Genomic DNA, 21,468 nt, shown 5'->3' with positions numbered 1-21,468 from the left:
TCACTCTACTACAATTAATAACGAACGTATAATTAGCCGATAAGAAATCTCATTAAATGAGTCCAATATGTTGTTTTTTAATAAAACTGTGATTTTCTTTCTGAAATTAGGTCAGTGTAAAAACGACGCTTAAATGTTTTCCTTTTTCCCCAATAAAAAAATGCAATTATTTTTATATACTAATGAACGTGTTTTGCCGTTTAGAAACATAAAGCTTTAAGAAACTGTTTTCTGTGATTTATAGATAAAAAATATCAACCGCATGGAATTGTGAAGATTTTGTAAGAAGTAAAATTTCTAAAAATCGTATGTCATTGATTTCGATATTATACATTTTACAAAAGAGATCGATTAAAATCTTCTTTCGTAAGATTTGATCAGATCTTAAACGCACCTAAACATGGTGTAATAAAAACATGTAATATTCGAGCAAAACAATCGAACTAGTTAACAAAACTATCATTTGATTTATGAAAAACGTGTGTGCGTTTGCAATTAAAACAACACACTTCTGCATTGTGGCGATCCCGTTGAAGAGATTAGGCCAAATAAAACGGTTTCAATTTTTATGAAATACTGAAGGTATCTTTATTTCGATGGTTGGAGGTTCTTTTAAGGAGGCATTATTTTGCCTAAAGGTCACTTTTCCACTACTTTGTCAGATGTACCAGTATCACTACCTCGCGTTTACTTTGTTTCATGACACACTGCTATATTGCCGTTATTAACATTAGGCTCAGCGAACGATGCTTGACATACAAATTATAAACGACTAATAACTGTTACAGACAAAGGAGAAAATATAGTATCACTAAAATAGGACAGTCATTTACGGTTTATCCGACACGTTATCCTAATTAAATGGTTCGGGTCTTTGTTATTGATTGTACTGAGAGATATTTGCACCATACATGAAGTAAACTATCTGGAACAACTTATTTTCTGCCGTGATTAAAAGCGATTTAAAGGCTGTAGTGGCCGTGAATTTGTTTTGAACAGCACATTGGTATCAAACGTTTGGTGCAGAACAATTAATTCTTTCAAGCATTGGACGGAAATCGGTTTACCAAAGATCTTAACGGTACAAATAGTAAACTAAAAAAAATCGGCTTTAGCATGATTTCTAGAATTTATGTTTAACATGTTTATTTGTAACATTTTATCACTTGTTACGGTGCTGTCTAACCATATAAGAATGAAAATCGTGGAGGTACCTCGGCAACACATGAGTTGATTTTTCATTTTGCAAATGAAAGTGGCCTTAAGAAGAATTTGATTGTGTCATTAGCTCTGACCACTCCGGTGCCTGACAGGCTTCCAAATGTCATTTTGTTAATGTAAGCGTGCTAAAGAAATATTGGATTGTGCAAAAGAATAAAAGAACTTGAAAGTCATGCTCATCTAATTTCAGTTATAGGTATCTTTCTAATAAATGTATTAGAAACACAAAGTATTTTAGCCCATTTGTGATACGCCCTGAAAGTAAGTTTAATGTCAAGGATAAAAACAAGTTCCCTCTTCCTCCTGTTTTGGCGTGTTATTGCGAAATTCAACGGTTTTGTCGAAACTTCGTTTGCATCCGAACGGTAAGGTTTCGACCACATTAATTAATAGCATGCCATGTTATCACGGCTCCAAGATGGTGCAGTTTGGCATCTTTAACTATTCATATTCTTGTCGTTCAATTGCGTCTAAATGAAAGCAACTACTCGTTTGAAAAGCTTTTAGAACATTGAATGGGTTATTATCTAATTTGAGATATCAGACTAGTGAGGTCTTTAAAAAAAAAGTACTAATGTATCTCAATTCCTTATTTGTGACAAATTGCAATTTTATACATCTCTAGTTCATGACCTATAAGGTTTGTCTGTTAATGCAAATGATGGGTCCAGGCATCCAAGCAATTTTCTTTGCTGAGTGCTTGGAATGTCTTTGACATGTCGTGTTATTTGCTATTAGTACATACTGAAAGAGCAATCGCCCTTTAATGAAATGTTCCTGATTGTTGCCTTGGGACATTTCTGTTTATCTATTTGTCATATGATCTTCCCCCAAAACATATATACAGACGAGAAATAGATATTTCTGTTGGGCATTACAATTATGTAACGGCTACATAGCAATTGCATACAAGCATTCGTAAGTTATACATTATCACCGGCTAACTAATTTATACAAAAATGCATTAGTCTACTTCAAATATTAAAAAGAATACTCAAAAACGCAATAGAACCTGTAATGACAAGCCATGTAGCCACTATCTTGCTAGGCTCCTATACAGGCCAAGTAGCAAAAATCCTGCCATGCTCTTACCAGCCACGTAGACACAATCCTGCTATGCTCTTACAAGCCATGTAGCCACAGTCCTGCTTTGCTCTCATACAGGCCAAATATTAAAAATCCAGCCACGCTCTTACAAGCCACGTAGCCACAATCCTGCTATGCTCTTACAAGTCATGCAGCCACAGTCCTGCTTTACTCTCATACAGGCCTAGTAGCAACAATCCAGCCACGCTCTTACAAGCCACGTAGCCACAATCCTGCTATGCTCTTACAAGCCATGTAGCCACAGTCCTGCCTTGCTCTCATACAGGCCAAGTAGCAAATATCTAGCCACTCTCTTACAAGCCACGTAGCCACAATCCTGCTATGCTCTTACAAGCCATGTAGCCACAGTCCTGCTTTGCTCTCATACAGGCCAAGTAGCAAAAATCCAGCTACGCTCTTACAAGCCACGTAGCCACAATCCTGCTATGCTTTTACAAGCCATGTAGCCACAGTCCTGCTTTGCTCTCATACAGGCCTAGTAGCAACAATCCAGCCACGCTCTTACAAGCCACGTAGCCACAATCCTGCTATGCTCTTACAAGTCATGTAGCCACAGTCCTGCTTTGCGCTCATACAGGCCAAGTAGTAAAAATCCAGCCACGCTCTTACAAGCCACGTAGCCACAATCCTGCTTTGCTCTCACAAGCAATGTAGCCGCAATCCTGCTATGCTCTTACAAGCAATGTAGCCACAATCCTGCTATGCTCTTACAAGCAATGTGGCCACAATCCTGCTATACTCTCATACAGGCCTAGTAGCAACAATCCAGCTATGCTCTAATTTAAAGGCACATGGATCAAAAGCAATAGAGCAAGAAAACACTTAAAACCAAGACAGATGGACCTCCAACCAACACCTGCATATAAATCCTATTATCCTACTATGCTATTAAAGGCATATAGTCACAATCCTGTTATGCTCTAACAAGCCATTATACCACAATCCTGCTATACTCTTACATGTCATGTAACCACAATCCTTCTACGGTCTTAAATGAGCTACCACAATCTCCTACCACCAATATAGCCACACTCCTACTATTCTCTTACAAGCCTTGTTATCCCAATCCTACTTTATTCTTACAAGCCATGTTGCCCATAATCCTTTCATGCTTTTATATTCCATGTAGCCATAACCCTGCCATGCTCTTACAAGCCATATCGCCACAATCCTGCAATGATCTTATCTATTTAAAATCAATGATCATAAGGCACAAACTTGCAAGGGGACACACATTACCAACACACGTCATACAGCCTCCAACCAACTCAAAACTATATATGTAGCATTAATATCATTCATTTGAGTTCAACCAGCCTCACACCTTACGTTACTAACACTAGCACCATTTTACCAAGACGCTTACGTCGGAGTCAACAAAAACTTTAGAAAATACATATAAACCCCCCTTTTAATATAATATGGTGTGTAATACCAATATAGGAAGAAGGAAATATTGAGGCAATGGAATTTTGACTTTTCGATATCAAAACCACTTCAGTGTTTCACAGCAAAAGTTGATGTTGATATAGGTTTTAATACATGTTTGTAAAATTTGCTTAATTATTGAACACACCAAAGCATGTGTAATCTGATACCAATGTTCCGCTGTAGCAAATATGATGGTTTTGTGGTCAATTTAGTACTTTTGATGTATTGATGTGAATGCCTTGTCATCTTTATAAATGTCTGCAATACTACTACTGCCTATATAACTAAATGCTTTTACAAAATCACAGGGGACTTTGAATGGTTCGATAATTAAATCATGTTAGTGAAACGGTGAAATAACGGACAAAAATTAATGGAATTTAGCCAATCTTATCTCCATTAGGTAAATAACTTCGACCTGTAGTCATTTGGTCATTAACTTGAACAATGTAGGGAGAAGCTTAGTTAATCGTTACAGTTCATGCTAAACTGATTAAATCGCTTGTTGTCTCTCAGTAGGAACAGAATAATACATATTGATTAGAACTGGGATCATACACAAATATATTTACCTTGTCATTTACACTGACATCAGATCAAACACCCCATTGTCGAGAACACTTTTGATTTCAATGTAAATGTCAACAACTTGGACGTTATTAAAAGATATAAGCAATTAAATATTTGAACGCATATAAATAAATCAAAGGACACAGATGTGAGTCTCGGAATAATAAAGATCTGAAAATAATAAAGAAAACACGTGAAATACTTTGCAATGAGAACAATTATTCCGCTCAAGAGATTCCATTGCAAGATAATATATTATTGAGATGCCGGGACAATAATCAGTAATGGCTCATACTAGCATTAGGTCTGATATTCATGTCATTTGTAATTTAAATACACTGTATATATGGATTAACATGTGTTGAAAAACATCAGACCATTAACCCCTAATTAAACCAGTGCTTGAAGCAACGCCAATATTTAAGTTATATTCTGTTTGTTAAATCTAGATTGTCTTCAGGTTAGTCAGCAATCGTAAGCCTCTGTGGCTGGGATGACGAAGACTTTTTAAGTGTCTAGCAACCAAACGCATCTGTTTACAGCCCTTATAAATTACAGAATCGACGTTCGCGGTGAAAACAGTTGGTCGTGTTGGAAATATTTGTATACAAATATATTCAAATATATTACGAAGACATGTGTCCTAAATAGCTAGGACAATGCATGATTTGCTTTCTGTAACATGTTTCCAAAGGAAGATAAACAGTGCTGAGAACACTATTTATAGTGTGGGGAAATGGCAGTTATTCAGACCAAGTCAAACCCATATTTTGACCGATTGGGCAATCAAATGTCAAGTTGGTCCTTGAGAGATGAAAACGTCCGCTAGGAGCACGTTACTAGCCAACTTGCTTGCATCAAAAACTTTGCTATCGGGGCTGCTTTGTGGATATATCATCCAAAGATGAACACGTTTTAGTAAACGGTGTCATTGAGGTTATAAAGACAAGATTATTTTGTGTACATGGTTGCAAACCATTTACAAACTGATATACGTCAGTTTTGTATGGCTTGTGTTACCATTTAAAGGTTATGCATACAAATTGACAGTGAGAATCACGTCTATTGGGAAAATGGTACTTTACTTCATCTTTTTCCATAATTCGTGGCTGCAATACTATTTTAAAATAGAAATTACACATCATTATGTGGTCAAATTATTAACAAGGTTTTGCTTTAATACCTTTTGAAATTAGACTATACTATTCTTTAAAAGTTGAATATAATGATAAATTAGTCCAATATTATTAATTGTGTTAAACACGAAAAACCGAATTGCACGTATTTCGACACGTGTGCGCCTTTTTATTATAAGTCTGTTGTAATTATAAGTTTATTCCTATTTTGTCAAGTTTAATTCAGGTAACGGCATGAAAGGCCTAGTATTGTGTAAACAAAGGACATGTCGTTCAAATTATACCATGGCTACAATTCCTTAATGTTTTGCTACTGGGCTTCTTCCAGTAGTTATTCTCTTATTATTATTAACAAGAAAACACCACACAAAATAATATAAGCGCACTTGCCATAAACATATTCAAACTTAATGTATATTTGTTTATATTATTTGAGTAGAATACTCTTATTTAAGTCTAGGTTCTTGTTTGTAATGCGTTTTTTAGTTTATGTACTCTTAAATACTTTGCTGATAAAAGTTGGACTAGGAATAATATCAATAAGGTTGAGTACCGAAGAACTGGTTTTAATCCAAAGTCAACTCCTGTTTTGCTTATAGCTGCAAGACACGCCACCTTTATGTATTTATGCATTTAAAATACGTCTTTATTGGTTGGTGACGTTGTTTGGCACACGGTTAGTTCTCGTAATGCTTTATCTTATTCTGCTTGTAAACAGTGCTACTCGTAAGCTACTAGGCTTGTCCCTGAAGAAAACATTACATCAATTCTTTAAATTAATAAAATTACTTAGCTGAGATTATGTTTTTAAACTTGTAGCTTCATGTTGCGTTGAACAATCAAAATCAAAACCAAGATCAGAATTTGATAAATGTTGACATTATCTGTACATATCTTAGTTCCTGGTAAACTGACCATGGAATCCTTATCATTTATACAAATAATCGCAATTCCCATAGCAATTTCAACAAGACGTTAGCGCTAACCGCTCCGGTTACTGACGCGCTTTCAGACGTCATTTTGTTAATGAACGCGGGCTTAAGGAATGAGTCATGGACTTTGCAAGATAACCTTTCGAAATTAGACATGCGCATCTAACTTTAGTAATAGGTATAATTCTGGGACATTTGTGAGAAGCACGAAGTATACTAAGCCCAAATGTAATTTCATACGCTCTGAAATGAATTTTAACGGTAAGCATTTAAACTCTTTTCAATTTCAGCATGGTGTTTCGTATTAAAGGTCTTTTTACAGTTTTTCTTTGAACTGATACTTTGATACTTTTACAATAAATTAAGAAAGTATAATTTTGTCGATAAGAACTCTCATAAAGTGACAGAATTAACTTTGTTTTATGAAACCTCTTTCTGGGATAAGGTCAGTGTGAAGACAACGCTTAGATGTTTCTTTTTTCTCAGTTAAAAAAAATAGTAATATATTGTTATCATTTACAACGCGTTTTAGCGAACCGTTTAGGAACAAAACATATGCAACATATCACTTTTCTGTGGTTTATGGAATACATTTCAAAACAAAATTAAAATCATTTTCATCTTAGTGTAAGAAATAATATATTTGGTAATGATATCACTTTTCTGTGATACATAGAATATATTTTACAAAAAAATCAACTGAGTCTGAGGATTTATATTTTGCAATGATAAAAAAGGATCCTCTCCCTCATGTTTTGGCGTGTTACTGAGAAATTTACGGGTTATGTTAAAATTTTGTTTGGATCCAAACGGAAAGGTTTCCACCACATGCATTATGAATATGCTATGTGATCACGGTCCCAAAAGACACTGTTATTAGAGAAGTGCAGTTTGGCATCTTTAGCTCTTCAAATTTTTGTCGCACAACTGCGTCTGATTGCAGTGCAAAAATCAGTATCTTATTTCAGATTTTAGATTAGTGAGGTTCTTAAATTGAATTATCTCAATATATTATTTGTAAGAAATTACAATTTAATACTTTATTTGTTCTTGATCTGTAATGTGTGTCTGTTAATGCAAATGAGGAATGTAGACATCCAAGTAATTGTCCTAATTGATAGCTTGGTATGTTTTGACTTGCCGTGCTATTTGCCACATACATTACAATTGTATTCGAACATTTGTAAGTCATACATTAACACTGACTAAGTATATTAAACAAAAATGCATAAGGATTGATAAAGGTTATTTATTCATATGAGAAAGGACATATGCATAAGTGTAGTTAACTGTGAATACTCAATAACGCATCAGAAACTGCCATGTAGCCACAGTTCTGCTATGCTCTAAAACAACTCGTGTATCCTCAATCCAGCTATGCTTTTAATCCTGCTTTGCTATTAAAAGCAATGTAGCCACAATCCTGCTATTCTCTTATTTATTGACACATGGATCAAAAGCCATAAGCTTGCACGGAAAAGCACATACACACGATACTTTATGCACTCTCAAACAACTAGCGAGCGCACATATATGTAGCAATTCATACGGAAAGAGGTTTACTTGGTTTCCGAGTTAAACCGTCTTCACACCGTCCGTTATTGACACCAGCGAAATGTAACTAAGACGCTTTCGTCGGAGTCAACAGAAACTTAGGAAAATGCAATTAAATTCCCCCGCCCTTCTTAGTAATTGGCTGTGTTATACTTATAAAGGGTCAACCAATGTTTACAGGCCTAAACAAGTATAGATGAATTTCACTAAGACCATGGCTGACTGAACAGCTCATGAATTATTAAGTGGGGGCAAGAACGCTCTGCTGCTGATAAGCCCCCAGTAGTAAATTCAATACATTGGTGTTTGTATGGTCAGTTTATACATGTTTTCTGTAAGTAAAATTGGTGAAATGGTTAATAGTGTATGTGTTGTTGGGTGTGTAAATATAGAAAACAAAGAAAAGGGAATATCTTTGCACAGATGTCCTATATACCCATTGAGTAAACACATTGAATACATGTGTAGGCTGTTGCAGACAATACAGAAAAAAAATATTCTGAAGTAACATTGACAATATAGACAACACCAAGGTGACATTTTTTACAGGTATATCCCGTATTTTTGTGGATATATACTCAGATAGAACCCTATGTACTTAAAGTTGCACTATCTCTCTCCCAAATAAGATTAAACACAATTATAAATGTTTTGATATACCAAAAAAAGATAAATACATGTCGAAAACAATGGTTCTTATGAAGGATACAGAGTTGAGTTTGAAAGAAAGGTGCAGAAACACGGGATTTCTACCTAATTAGACAAAAGTAGATCGCAGTGAATTTTTTAGCAATCACCAATCACTTAATATTTTTGCGTTTTCAGATATTAAATACACAGTTACAATCTTGTTATCAGTTATGAATGTTTTTCATAAATGCATCATTTAGTAAGAAGTTAAAGGTTAATCACTCAAAATTTATGTTTGTAATACATGTCACGGCATGTATTGATTTTGAATCAGAGTGTCACTTTAAAAAAAGACTGGCAAGATTTTCACTTAAAGACCACCTCTTGATTGTCCTAATGAAAATTGGATTAGGTCTTTCAAACAAAGACATATCATATAGCTTAACACTTTTGGGGGCAACAGTTCCTCAAATTTGGAACACATGGGTACCAAGTTTAGCTAAATGGTTGAAACAATGAATTGTTTGGCCCGAGATGGAGGTGGCATGATCAAATATACCTGAGGCATTTGAACCTGGTTACAACAAAGTGATTTCAATAATCTATTATTTTGTATTTTTTATTGAAAGCCCGCATACTCTTACAACAAGAGCACAAACATGGAGCAACTACAAACATAACAATACAATAAAATATTTGATATCTATATATCGCCGTCGGGACGGGTGGACGTGTGTCGGACAAGCACATAACTTTGGAATCAGGATATATGTCCATCCTTTTGCTTGGTGATGAATAGTTGACAGATGGGGGGGGGGGTCCTTGTAGCCGAGGAAATGGCAGTCTCCGGCACTGTACTAAGGATTCATTCATTCACCGGGCAAAACACAACTTTCTGGCAATGAACCGTCCAGAAAATTGTCACATGTGAGAATACATGTTGAGCGTGTCATAGGGAGAATGAGGAAGTTTCTTATACTGGACTCAAGTGTTCCTGTTAATCAACTTACTTTATTGAATGACAATTTGATGCCTTCCGAATCATTACATAGATTTAGGTGTTTACATCTAACAAGAAACGCAAAGCAAATATTTGTGGTCCTAATTGTTTATTTTATGTTTATCGCTATAAACTTCCAAAATTACGATTTTTTTTTTATTTTCACTCTTTTCTGTTTATATACTGTATGAAAATACAAATACTGAAAATAGTTTAAGTTTGACTTAATTTTCTTTATTATCCCTGGAATAATATCTGACACAAACACTTCCAGTAGTTTTATTGTTAATCTTTCAAGAAAGTCATTGTCTCTCTGAACATGAACTGATAAACTGTTTGATTTACTCCCTAATACTTGCAGTTATTTTGTAAGGATCAGATAAAGTTCCTGCTCCAACAGAATATATATTGCTAAAGTACTGGATGATAATTTCCTTGCATAATCTGATAAATCAACTTGTTTAAATAACTCAAACCATTACATTCTATCATGTAAACTAGACCATTGAACTATATTGTACTATATAATGTATTAACCTGGAGGGGCTTATCAGCAATGTTTTGCCCCCAGCTAGTACACGTGGTCAGTTAATGATATGCAGAATCTATTTTTAGGTTATCTGAAATCCATCTATTGAGGCAATAATGTATTGGCTTTCTGAAATCAAAACCGTGCAAATATGTTTAAACGTAGTTACCAACGCAATTCTTAAAATACATTATTGTCTAAAATCATTTAGCACACCATTGTTTCACAGCAAAAGTTGATTTTGATTTGGGTTTTAAATACCTTATTGTACATTTGTTGAATAATGGGCAACAGAGCATGTTTAAACTGATATTCACTTTCCGCTTGCAAATTTACGCGAAGTTTATCTTGAACAACGTGATGAAATATTTTGTGGTCAATAAAGTACTTTTGGTATATTGATCTTTGTGTAAATGTCTTGTCTTCTTTATAAATGTTGTCTGCATTACGACTATTGACAATTTAACTCAAAGCTTCTATACAATAACTGGGGATTATGAATGATCCATGAATTGAATCATGTTAGTGAAATGGTAAAATAACGGACATACACTAATGGGATATAGCCGATGGAAATACTGCACGAATTTATCTCCATTAATTAAATAACTTCGACCTGTAGTCATTTGGTCATTCATTTGAACAATGTAGGGAGACGCTTAGTAAATCGTTACAGTTCATGCTTAACGCATTATCGCGTGTTGTCTCTCGATATGAAAGTCCAAACGAACAGAATATTACATATTGATTTGGACTGTAATCATACAAATCTGGAATGTCCCATGTTTACCTTGTAATTTACGCTAACTTCAGATCATAAAGCCCATTGTCGAGAACTCTTTTGATTCAATGTATATATTAACACCTAGGACTTAATAGATAAAAAAGGAAGAATGCAATATTTGAACGCATAAACAGAAGAAACACAGCTGTTTCCTTAGGGATAATACAGATCTGAAAACAAAAAGAAACACGTGAAATACTATGCCGTTAGAACAATTATTCCATTTTATATTTCAAGAGATCTTATTGCAAGATAATATTTTATGTAAATGCCGAGAACATTGTTATCAGAAATGGCTAATTACCGTTAGTGCTGCTATTTTTGGCGTTTGTAAATTAATTACATAGTATTCATGGATTTACATGTGTTGAAAAACATTCTTCCCTGAATACCACTCTATAATCTTTTATACAAAACAACCAAAATCAATACTTTTCAATGGTATTATTTTGGAAGTCTCACTCAGAGAAGCACTTGGGAAGCCGGTACACACATACAACATGAACTTTCAATATGAGAAAAGTATGTCTAGATAACAACATGCTTGACAAAAAAATATGCTTAAAGACGTGGTCGACTGGCCGAGGAAAAACACTGAGATGTAACCCTCCCGCTGGGGAAAACTCAGAAACCTCTGCCCGTTTGTCATACAGATTGACAGGATTTGTCCCGCACCACTAGATGTCGGGCCTCATCACCCATAAGCTCCTTAACAAAGATGTATAGAAAACATATCATTTTCATTATTTATGTATACGTACTATATAAGGTTATGCAAATGTATATTACATTGCTATGTTCTTTGGAGAAAAAAAAACGAATTGATATGATGAAATTGCAAAGTAACAGAAAACTTTCGCAATGAAATGTTTATTCCATAAAAATTAACAATTATTTGTATCAATATGAACGTATTGGCTCCCCAAAGCTAAACACTTTACATTCATATGCACACGAATTACTCGTGCTTATAATCCGCCAACTGGCGGTTATTTCATTTGAAACAAGGGAAAATAAGTTCCTTTTTATTTGTTTTATACAATCGTAGGAAATTAATTAACCATCAACCCTTATTCAATCCACACTTGGAGCAGTGTTTGATGCAATGCCAATATTAAGTTATTTTCTGTTTGTTGAAACAAGCTATACTACTAGATTATCTTCAAGTAAGTCAGCCTCTGTGTCTGTGATTTCCAGGGGTTTTAAATTACCTTGGAACCTAAGCATTTGTGCACAGCCCTTATTATTGACAGAAATGACGTTCGAGGTCTACACAGTTGGTAGTGTAGGAAAACAATTAATTTAAATATATTACGAAGAAATGTTTTCCAAATGGCATGTTTTGCTTTCGATAACATGTTTCAAAATGATGATGATCAGTGCTGGGATTATTTTTATATTTAGAGGCAATGATATTTAGTCAAACAAAGTCAAAATAATTAGCTCGGTCAATGAGAGTTGAAAACGTCCGCTAAGCGAACGGAACACGTGGCCGCAGAACTATTTTGGTCTTGAAAATCAAGCTGAGCTTGCGTTGGAAGAGTCTAGGGAACATCTTCAGTAATTACTTCTCATTATATGATGCAATTATCTGCAATGTCGTTACATTAACAGCTATTAACAGAAATAGGTCAACACAGTTCTTTAAAATTTGGTTGTTATGTTAAATTCATTTAATGGTAAATACTTGCGTTGAACAATATTATATTATAACATATAATCGTATAATCATGAAAATAAAACACAACGCATGATATGACAAGAGAAGTTAATTGATTGTCAAAAAGGGAAACTTCTCAAAATAAAATGATCTTTTAATTAAATATAAACAAATTATTCCAATCATTCTGCAATTACTAATCATTTACATATCCATTGCATTAAATTTTAACTGATAACATTTCTGAGATATAATTTTGTTTATGTATTTATAGAATCAAGATCAAAATGTGATAATTGCTGACATTTTCTGTAAAAAGTGTAGTTCTTGGAAGACAGAACATCGTATCCTTACCGTTTATTTTCCATACTTATTGCGACATGACTGTCAGGTCTAACCGCTCCGGTGGCTGACTCGGTTTTAGATGTCATTTTGCTAATGAAAGCGGGCCTAAGGAGTTTTGGATTGTGTATGAAAACCTTTCAATAGAAGGACCTTAAAGTTAGACATGCTCATCTTATTTTAGTAAAACGTATATTTCTGGGATATTTATGAGGAACACAAAGTATTTTAAGCCCATCTGTAATTTATAATTCGAAAGACTATGAAATAAATTTTAATGTCAACGGCATGCATTTCCACTCTTTTCAAATCAAGCAATGCTGTTTCGTATTAAAGTTCCTTTTACAGTTTTTTTTAGAATTAATACTACAACAATAAAAAACGAAAGAATAATTATGCGGATAAAAAATCACATTAAATTACTGAATCCATTGTGTAATATAAAACTGTAAAAAAACATTTTCTGGAAAAAGGTATGTGTAAAACTACAGTTAAATATTTCTTTTTTTTCATTAGAAAAATAATAAAATATTGTGATTTATTTTTAGATACTGATGAACGTGTTTTTTCTGCACCGTTTAAAAGTAAAAGTTTAAGACACATATCAGTTTTCTGTTATTAAGAGATAAAAAACACAACCGCAAATAATTGTAAATATTGTGTAGAATCCTTTTTCATTGATTTCGATATGATACTTTAAACAAAACTTAAACGCCCACTTTGTTTTTAGGAATAACAATTCCGCAATGATAACAATTATCCTTATCAATTATCCTTAACTTATGTTTTGGCGCGTTACTTACCACTTTCGGGTTCTGTTGAAATTTCGTTTGCATCCACATGAATAATGAATATGTTATGTGCTTAAAATATCCAGACTTTTTATTCAAAATGTAGTGTTGCATCGCAATTATATCCGTTCAAATAGTAAAAAAGAAATTTACTTCCAGAATACCATTATTTAAGTATAAGGAAATTACTACAGCTTCAAAAGATATTTTTATTTGGATAGTGCCAAGCAGTTTGGCATCTACTACTTAAACTATTAACTATTCTTGTCGCGCAACTGCGTCTAAACGCATTTTTTTTTTAGTTTTTGGTGTAGTTGTATCTTCTTGCATAAAATTTGATCAGCTTTCAAACGCCCCTAGAGAAGTTGTGATAAAGCATGATACATGCTTGCAAAAGGTTCTAACTAAATAACACATATTTTATTTGATCTTTGCAACATGTGTGACTTTAAACACACTTCTGTATTGTGGCGATCCCGTTTAAGATATTAAGCAAGATCAAATTTATAAAGTTTTATCGTATCTTTATTTCAATGTATTAAAAGGATAAATAGAAGCATGTTTGCCTAGAGGTTACTAGGCCACTACTATGTAATATTTATCAGTATCACTACCTCGCGTTTGCATTGTTTCATGACACACTGCTATATTGCCGTTATTGACATAAGCCTCGGCCTGACGATTCTTGACATACAAATTATAAAACGACTTTAACTGTTAAAGACAAAGGAGAAGGTATAGAGTCACTAGAATCAGGGCAGTTAATTACGGGTTACCCGACACGTTATGCTAATTAAATGGTACGGGGCTTTGTTATTGATTATACAGAGATATCTGCTTCATTGGTAAGGGCAACTTTCTCTATCAACTTACTTTCCGCCGTGATTAAAAGCAATTTTACGGCTGTAGTCGCCATGATTTTTTCTTGCAAAAGAAGCACATTGGCATAAAATGTCTGGGGTAGAACATATTATTACGTCTTTTCTTTCAACCATTGGACGGAAATTGGCTTACCAAAGATCTGAACGACACCAGTTTGAAACTCACCTACATTGGGCTTTATTATGATTTCTTGATTTTATTAATGACCCTTTTGTATATGTAACGTCTGCAATACATGGATTGATTTTCTAAATTCCATTTCAGTATATATACAATTCCTGTTATTAAATCTATCCAGTTTGAATATATTTCGTCTTGAACTCAAATTTCATTTCAATAGCAATACAAATACCGTGGCGTTATTCTCTTTCGACACCATTCAGACACTGTTTGTTTGCCTCATTCTGTTAGCGCACAAGAGGAAGCAGGACAGCTTTGTCGGTGCTCCACTGAAATAGTTCGTCCTTTATGTGGTTATACATGATAGAACTGGTAAATAATAAAGTTCGTATAAAATTCGTTAAATAAATCGCACATTTGTATTGTTCAATATCATTGAGGAAAATGTTTTGTTCTATGTCTTTGGCGTTTGCCCAGTGCCATTAAACCGGGATTATGTTTAAACGTTTTGCTACTGAGCTTGTTTCTGTAGCTTTTTGCATAAATATTTAAATATTTAATTCGATCATGAACAGATTAATGTATTTTATAGTGCATCATTTCCTTTGTTTTTCTATTTCAATTGTAAATATTTGTTGCATTCAACTTTCTGTTAATAGTTGTTAAAAAGCCATCCATCTGTAATGCAAAAGTCTAAAACGTAATAACAGATAAAAAAATTAAACAGTAGTAGCATGAAAATGAAATGTCTTTATTTTAGATTATACACATCACACACATCTACGTATCGGCATTTACTTCAGATTTCAAAGAAACAACAAAACATATCAAATAATATCGTGATACGGGTGTAGCGTTTCGCATTTCATATACTTGGCATATCGTTACACCCCTACTTGTACATATTGACTGAACGAGATCAATCAATTGGTGTCCAGTTGAACCGATAAAACAATTTTCATTTTTGGCTTGCATTGATTCCATACAATTTGCTAATATAACAGATTAATTAATTGTGCCTTTTGATTCTTTGCATCAATGGGAATTTTTGATTATGATTGAAATGCATTACTTCCTTCAGCAAACATGCTCCGAGATGGCGTGAATTATACCATCAATCGATTAGGCTTTCCGATCTTGTATTTTATATATATTAAAGCTGCGATGCTCATATTTAATTTAAAAACACGTTTTAAATACAATGTCCGGAATTCTAACAAAGGCTGTAAGCAAAGAATATACTAACCTATTCTAGACAAATCCCGATATTTTATGATAATAGGAGAATGATAATATACTGATTTGTTTGAGAAATCTTACATATAACACGTGAAGGCTTTGGTCCAAACGTCTATTGGTCCGTTTTAAACAGAATCTTGATATAATATATTTCCGAGGTCAAGGGTCTGACGTTAAATTTGATTCCTGGACAGCATACGCAGTCTGACTCTCATTCACAAAATATTGTAAGGGTACTTTGAACTAGCCATTACACTATTTGAACGCCTTCTGTTTCTAAACATGTTGATAACAAACACATGCCAGGTAGTCATTGACGTCCCGTGGAAATTGATTTGACATCGGACGGCCACATATTTTAAATTGACAAGCCAGCTATATTATTGTAAACAAAACTACAAAATATGTTTGATAAAATGCCCTTAACAAATAAACAATTGTAAAACCTGATTGAAAAAAGAAACATCAAGATGTACGTATTTTTATGCCATTATTACAAACTTTTGGTAACATTTATTAGTTACATGTATTTAATAACTTGTCCCAAAATTCGCAGGCTTCGTTTTTGATGGTTTGGTTTATGAACCTAAGGTGCTGATTCACCAAAGCTCAAAAAAAGAAATTTCAGAGTCGTTGAAACTAGGCCTTTAAAGTTCTTATATGAATTTGGAAATATGTCGTTTTTATTTATTCACGTAAGTGATTCACTCATGTGTTGGTAAAATACATTTGTTTTTATGACGATATAAAGTGAGGCAACAAATGTTACAACTAAGATACCAAAAGCAGTATCCCTTAAGGAAATGTTGATAATTGCTCAAATATAGACCTTGGAGACTTCAATTTTCATTAGTATTAATAAAGCAATTAACGGTTCTGTTGTTGCATGATTGGTTGATTGACACTATCACTCGTTGTTGTCAATGTATTGATTAAAGGTAAAAATGTCTTAAAATGTCCCATGTTTTACTTTACAGGCATTGATTTGCACCTTACCAAATCAAAAATACTTTTTGATATTTCGATATCATACAATAACAAAACATTAAATAAGTGTTTTCCAATGCATAACAAGAAAAAAACTCATTTTTGATATTAACAAATCCATTTAAATCTGAAATTTATAATTGTTATTACTACAACACCTGAGATGTTCATGCTGCAACGGATTCAATATAGTTATCTGTTCATCTATCCGTCCAACCGTCCGTCCATTCGTCCATTCGGTTTCCATCAAAATCTGAAGAACGCTTAGGCTCAGGGTTCTTAAATTGTTATGCAGGTGGTTCATTACCAGCAGATTGAGCCTTTTCATTTTGATTACCTCAGATTAGCTGAAAATTGGTTTCCGATCAATATATAAAGAAGACTAGCATGGTATGTTGGCCATGACCAAAATATAAACTTGTTTTTTGAGATCAGTGGGTCAACTATCAATGTCATTTTGACCGTAAGCTAAACATAACGCAGTTTCATATCAATCAAAAACACGTAAGTCCTCGAACTATTTTTTTGTCAAAGGTCAAGGGTGTAGTGAAAATTTGTATACAGATACCTCAAATTTGGAATGCTGTTGAACTGCTTCTGCTCCCTTTTAGTCATGTTTCGAAAACATTCGCGGCGTCTTTAATGGTTTTTTATTAAAATAAGTCTTGATATTTATATTGATTAATCAAGAAGAAATTTAATTGTACGACAATAACGCCAATCCATCAGAAACAGTAAACAAATGTTGTCAAGGCTTAATTTCTTATCATCTTCACATGTTTTACTTACCCTTTTGTTATAACCGCGGATTGATCTTTTTCTGATTTTCCATACTTGTATTCTATTTATGTAATTTTTAGAAAAAGAAACACACTGCTATTTAATCATTGTTCGAGCTGACTAAACGAATATTTAAAATATTCTAATGTTACTAAATGCATGCGCAAATATAATCTGATACTAAAAGAATGCACATATTTTCGATCTCGAAATCAATAATTGCTTTGTATATATTCAGGTTTTGGGATGACCACACCGAGGACAACGGCCGGCAAGATCCTTCTTATCTTCTATGGCTTTTTTGGATGCGCCGGGGCCATTCTCTTCTTTAACCTCTTTCTGGAACGAATCATCACATTCCTTGCATACATCTTACGTGCAATACATGACCGGGAGATAAGGAGAAAACTGGGGATTAACAACAATCACAAGAACAACCGCCGTGATTCGGGCTCCATAGGCGAAGATTCGCTCAACGATTGGAAGCCATCTGTGTACTGGGTGATGTTGATTCTTTTACTTGGCGCTGTTGTCATCGCCTGCTGTGCCTCTGCCATGTATTACCCCGTCGAAGACTGGACCTATTTCGAGGCAATATATTTCTGCTTTGTGACATTCGCTACAATAGGATTTGGAGATTATGTAGTCAGTCAGAAGGAAAATTATGTAAACGTGCATTTCTATCGATTAGGTAATTTTGTGTTCATTGTGATAGGATGTTGCTGTATATATAGTTTGTTTAATGTGACATCAATTGTGATAAAACAAGCATTGAACTGGATGATTAAGAAAATGAACTGTGAGTGCAGAATCCGCCGGAAGCAGCGTGGTCGTAGGAATGCAATAACACCTGGCCACCTGCGGCGAATGAAGGGAAACACTGTTAAGGTCGAAATAGACGCAGATAGCGACTCTGAGGAAGGTGGCAGGAGAAATTCCGGTGAAATGATTTCAATGAGAGACTTTCTTCAGACCAATAAGATATCATTAGCATTGATGCAAAAACAATTGTATGAGACCCAACAACGTTCACAGAGCGGCACTACGAACGGTTTCCAGGGTGGTGTTGGTCCACTAGCCATTCTTAACAAGAAACTTGGCCAAGAGGATTGCTGACACCACCATATATATATGTGTGATTTTGGCATTATGTGCCGTATTTAGGATGTTGATTAAAAATCATTCAAGACTTGCTCAACGAAAAGTATTATCATGAGTTAAAATAACGGAGACGACTGAATGCAACCGGATATAGCCCCTCTACTTATAGTTGGTGTTATGATTTTACCTTCGCCTTGCCTTTTCGGAAAAAAAACGACTGTCACGGCTTCATGTATATAATGTCACGGGGTTTCGAATCGCTAATTTAAAACTACATATTGTTTGACATAAACACATCGCACGACAAACTTAAATACCAAAGTTGAAAAACTAATCTTGCTAAATGTTCGATTGCTTCTTGATTTCCCTAATAAAAGGAATGCATTTACTTGCTTTGAGTGTGTGTCAAGCAGAAGAGTTAGAGTGTATTAATATGTCAAAAGGGTTTTGTGCATCAGATCACAGGCCTGAGACGAATTGATAAGAAACCGCTGGCTGTTTCAATCACTTAAGTATTTGAATTTCTTTACGAACAAAGTGTCTGATACAAGCAATATGGAAACGTAAACTTAGTTATTGAATTTTAAAAGACCCCAGGGGACCGTTTCGTCAAGAATCACTAATAGAGTAGAAGCTATCTTCAAACCAAGAACTGCACTGTCGATCATTGGTATGAAAAATGCTCCTACGATTCTTATTGAAACAGTCCCAAACTGTTGTACAGTTGAAGATAGAAATGTACATTCTATCACAAACACATCAAATAGTGGTAAGCAATTAATGACCACTAAATTTACTTTTTTGTTAACTCCACGGTAATATTAGTAAAATAATTAACAATATTTGACTAGTATTGTTTCAAAAAGAAAGGTTTACTTTATATGTTAGGACATTATTTGGTGAAATAAATATTAATAGGTTACAGACGGTATAGCATTATTTTTTTTGTAAATGAATAACGGAATTAAAAGTTTGGACGGATGGAATCATAGTTTCAGCTTCAAAAAACCTTTTTCAGGCAATAATCTGGCATAGCTTGCCAATTATCAAGGCTTGTATGACGGGATTTAAAGATTGGTTAGATGAAATCATTGTTTCGGAGTCAAAATACCTTCTATGACAAGATCCCCGAAAGGGAAGACAACGCACGTGTTTTTCAGGCAATCAAGCGACATAGCTTGCCATTTATTAAGACTTGGATTATGGGTAACTATGGTCAAAGTTCTTAATTTTGCTAGACTTATTCAGAAACTCAAGGTGGCTAGCTGGACAATTATGAAAACACTCAGATTTGCTTAATAAATTATGTCAATGACAACATAAATTCCGTATGTATATTTTGAGCGACGAGAAATGCAGTCGTTGCAATCTGACGCTATATTTCTATGGTAAATACAAGACTTTTGTACGAACAATAGAGTTTTCAGCGTTTTTGCAGCATACATAAGTAGAGATTGCCCATTTCACCACACGAAATGGCTTGATAACTAGACGGTCTCAAATCAATGAAAGAAAGGTATACATGAAATTATTTGATAAAGAATTACGACTACATTATCTAACTAAAGATATGTCGGGTTAACCAACACTTATAATTGTAATCTATATTTTTATTATATAAAGATACAGATGAAAAATTAAAAGCGATACTTTGGCTTTTTTAACCTTATATTTTGTGGTCATGAAGCTGTTAATTAAAACATTTTTTTTTTCATAAATGTTTACATTTGTTGCGAAAAATGCATCATCCTATGATGTGCACCTTTATACTTATTTATCTACTTATACCTAATTGCCTCTATTATATCTCATCGGCAATCCTTAACGACTCTTACGAAACCTGTCTCACTATCGACCGAAAGCCGTGACATAGAATCTTCCGAAAGCCCTCTTCAACGCTCATACGGACTTATCCTCTTGATCCAACTAATAAATTGTTTGGTATGTAAATGTGTAATTGTTTATTTATTTCGATTTCCATGGGACGTTTTACGAGGGGAGATGTATACGATTATGAAGTTTGTCATGTTAAAATATATTATTCCTAATGCATAAATGTTGCGGACAGGATATTTCTTTTTAAATCATCAGAGAAGTTTTAATTTATAATTATGATGTATCATGTTTCTTTGTGTTTTTGTTCTTTTTGGTAGAACATGTACATTGAATATAGAGTACATAACTTTGGACCGTAAAATTCATTTTTGCATCATTTATCCACCCTTTAAACTTCCTTGTATTTAATGTTTTCATGACTATTTGTTCTGTTCATTTCAGCTCTTGTGCATGCATGAGTATTCTTATGATAGTGTTTGTAAACAGTGTATATGTATATATATTTTACTTATGATAGAAACTGTGTTGACTGTCGATTTAGACGATATTTAGACGATATCAATGTCTTTTATATCTATGTTTTTATAAAGTATCGCATATAATAATAAAGTACCCTTTTCAGAATGCCGCACTTCCTTGTTACTTTTTCAGCTACTAAAGATTTAAATAAAACCATGTTTTCTCCATATATAAAACACCCAAAATCAATGAGATAACGATTTGTGGCAACAAACATATAATCTTAAGTATATATGTTAGAGTTCAGTTTGGCAATCAACAGAAACTGGAGCGATCGCGCAGCAGTGCCGCAGTCCGAGAAAGCTTGCGCCATTTTC

The 21,468-nt window shown here is 34.1% G+C and overlaps 1 protein-coding gene across 1 annotated transcript in view; it reads left to right on the top strand.

Moving 5' to 3' along the window:
* LOC128209317 (potassium channel subfamily K member 13-like) overlaps positions 1 to 21,222 on the top strand; it is a 69,560-nt gene extending 48,338 nt beyond the window's left edge. The window contains exon 2 of the mRNA XM_052913300.1: positions 17,934 to 21,222. Coding sequence (XP_052769260.1) covers positions 17,934 to 18,811 — 878 coding nt within the window. The 3' untranslated portion in view covers positions 18,812 to 21,222. The remainder of the gene's footprint in view (positions 1 to 17,933) is intronic.
* Positions 21,223 to 21,468: the final 246 nt, after the last annotated feature.

This window comes from Mya arenaria, chromosome 11 (genome assembly GCF_026914265.1).
Source record: "Mya arenaria isolate MELC-2E11 chromosome 11, ASM2691426v1".
Classification (NCBI taxonomy): Eukaryota; Metazoa; Mollusca; class Bivalvia; order Myida; family Myidae; genus Mya; species Mya arenaria.
The sequence above is the reverse complement of the archived record's forward strand: the minus strand, read 5'-3'. Positions and strand labels throughout refer to the sequence as shown.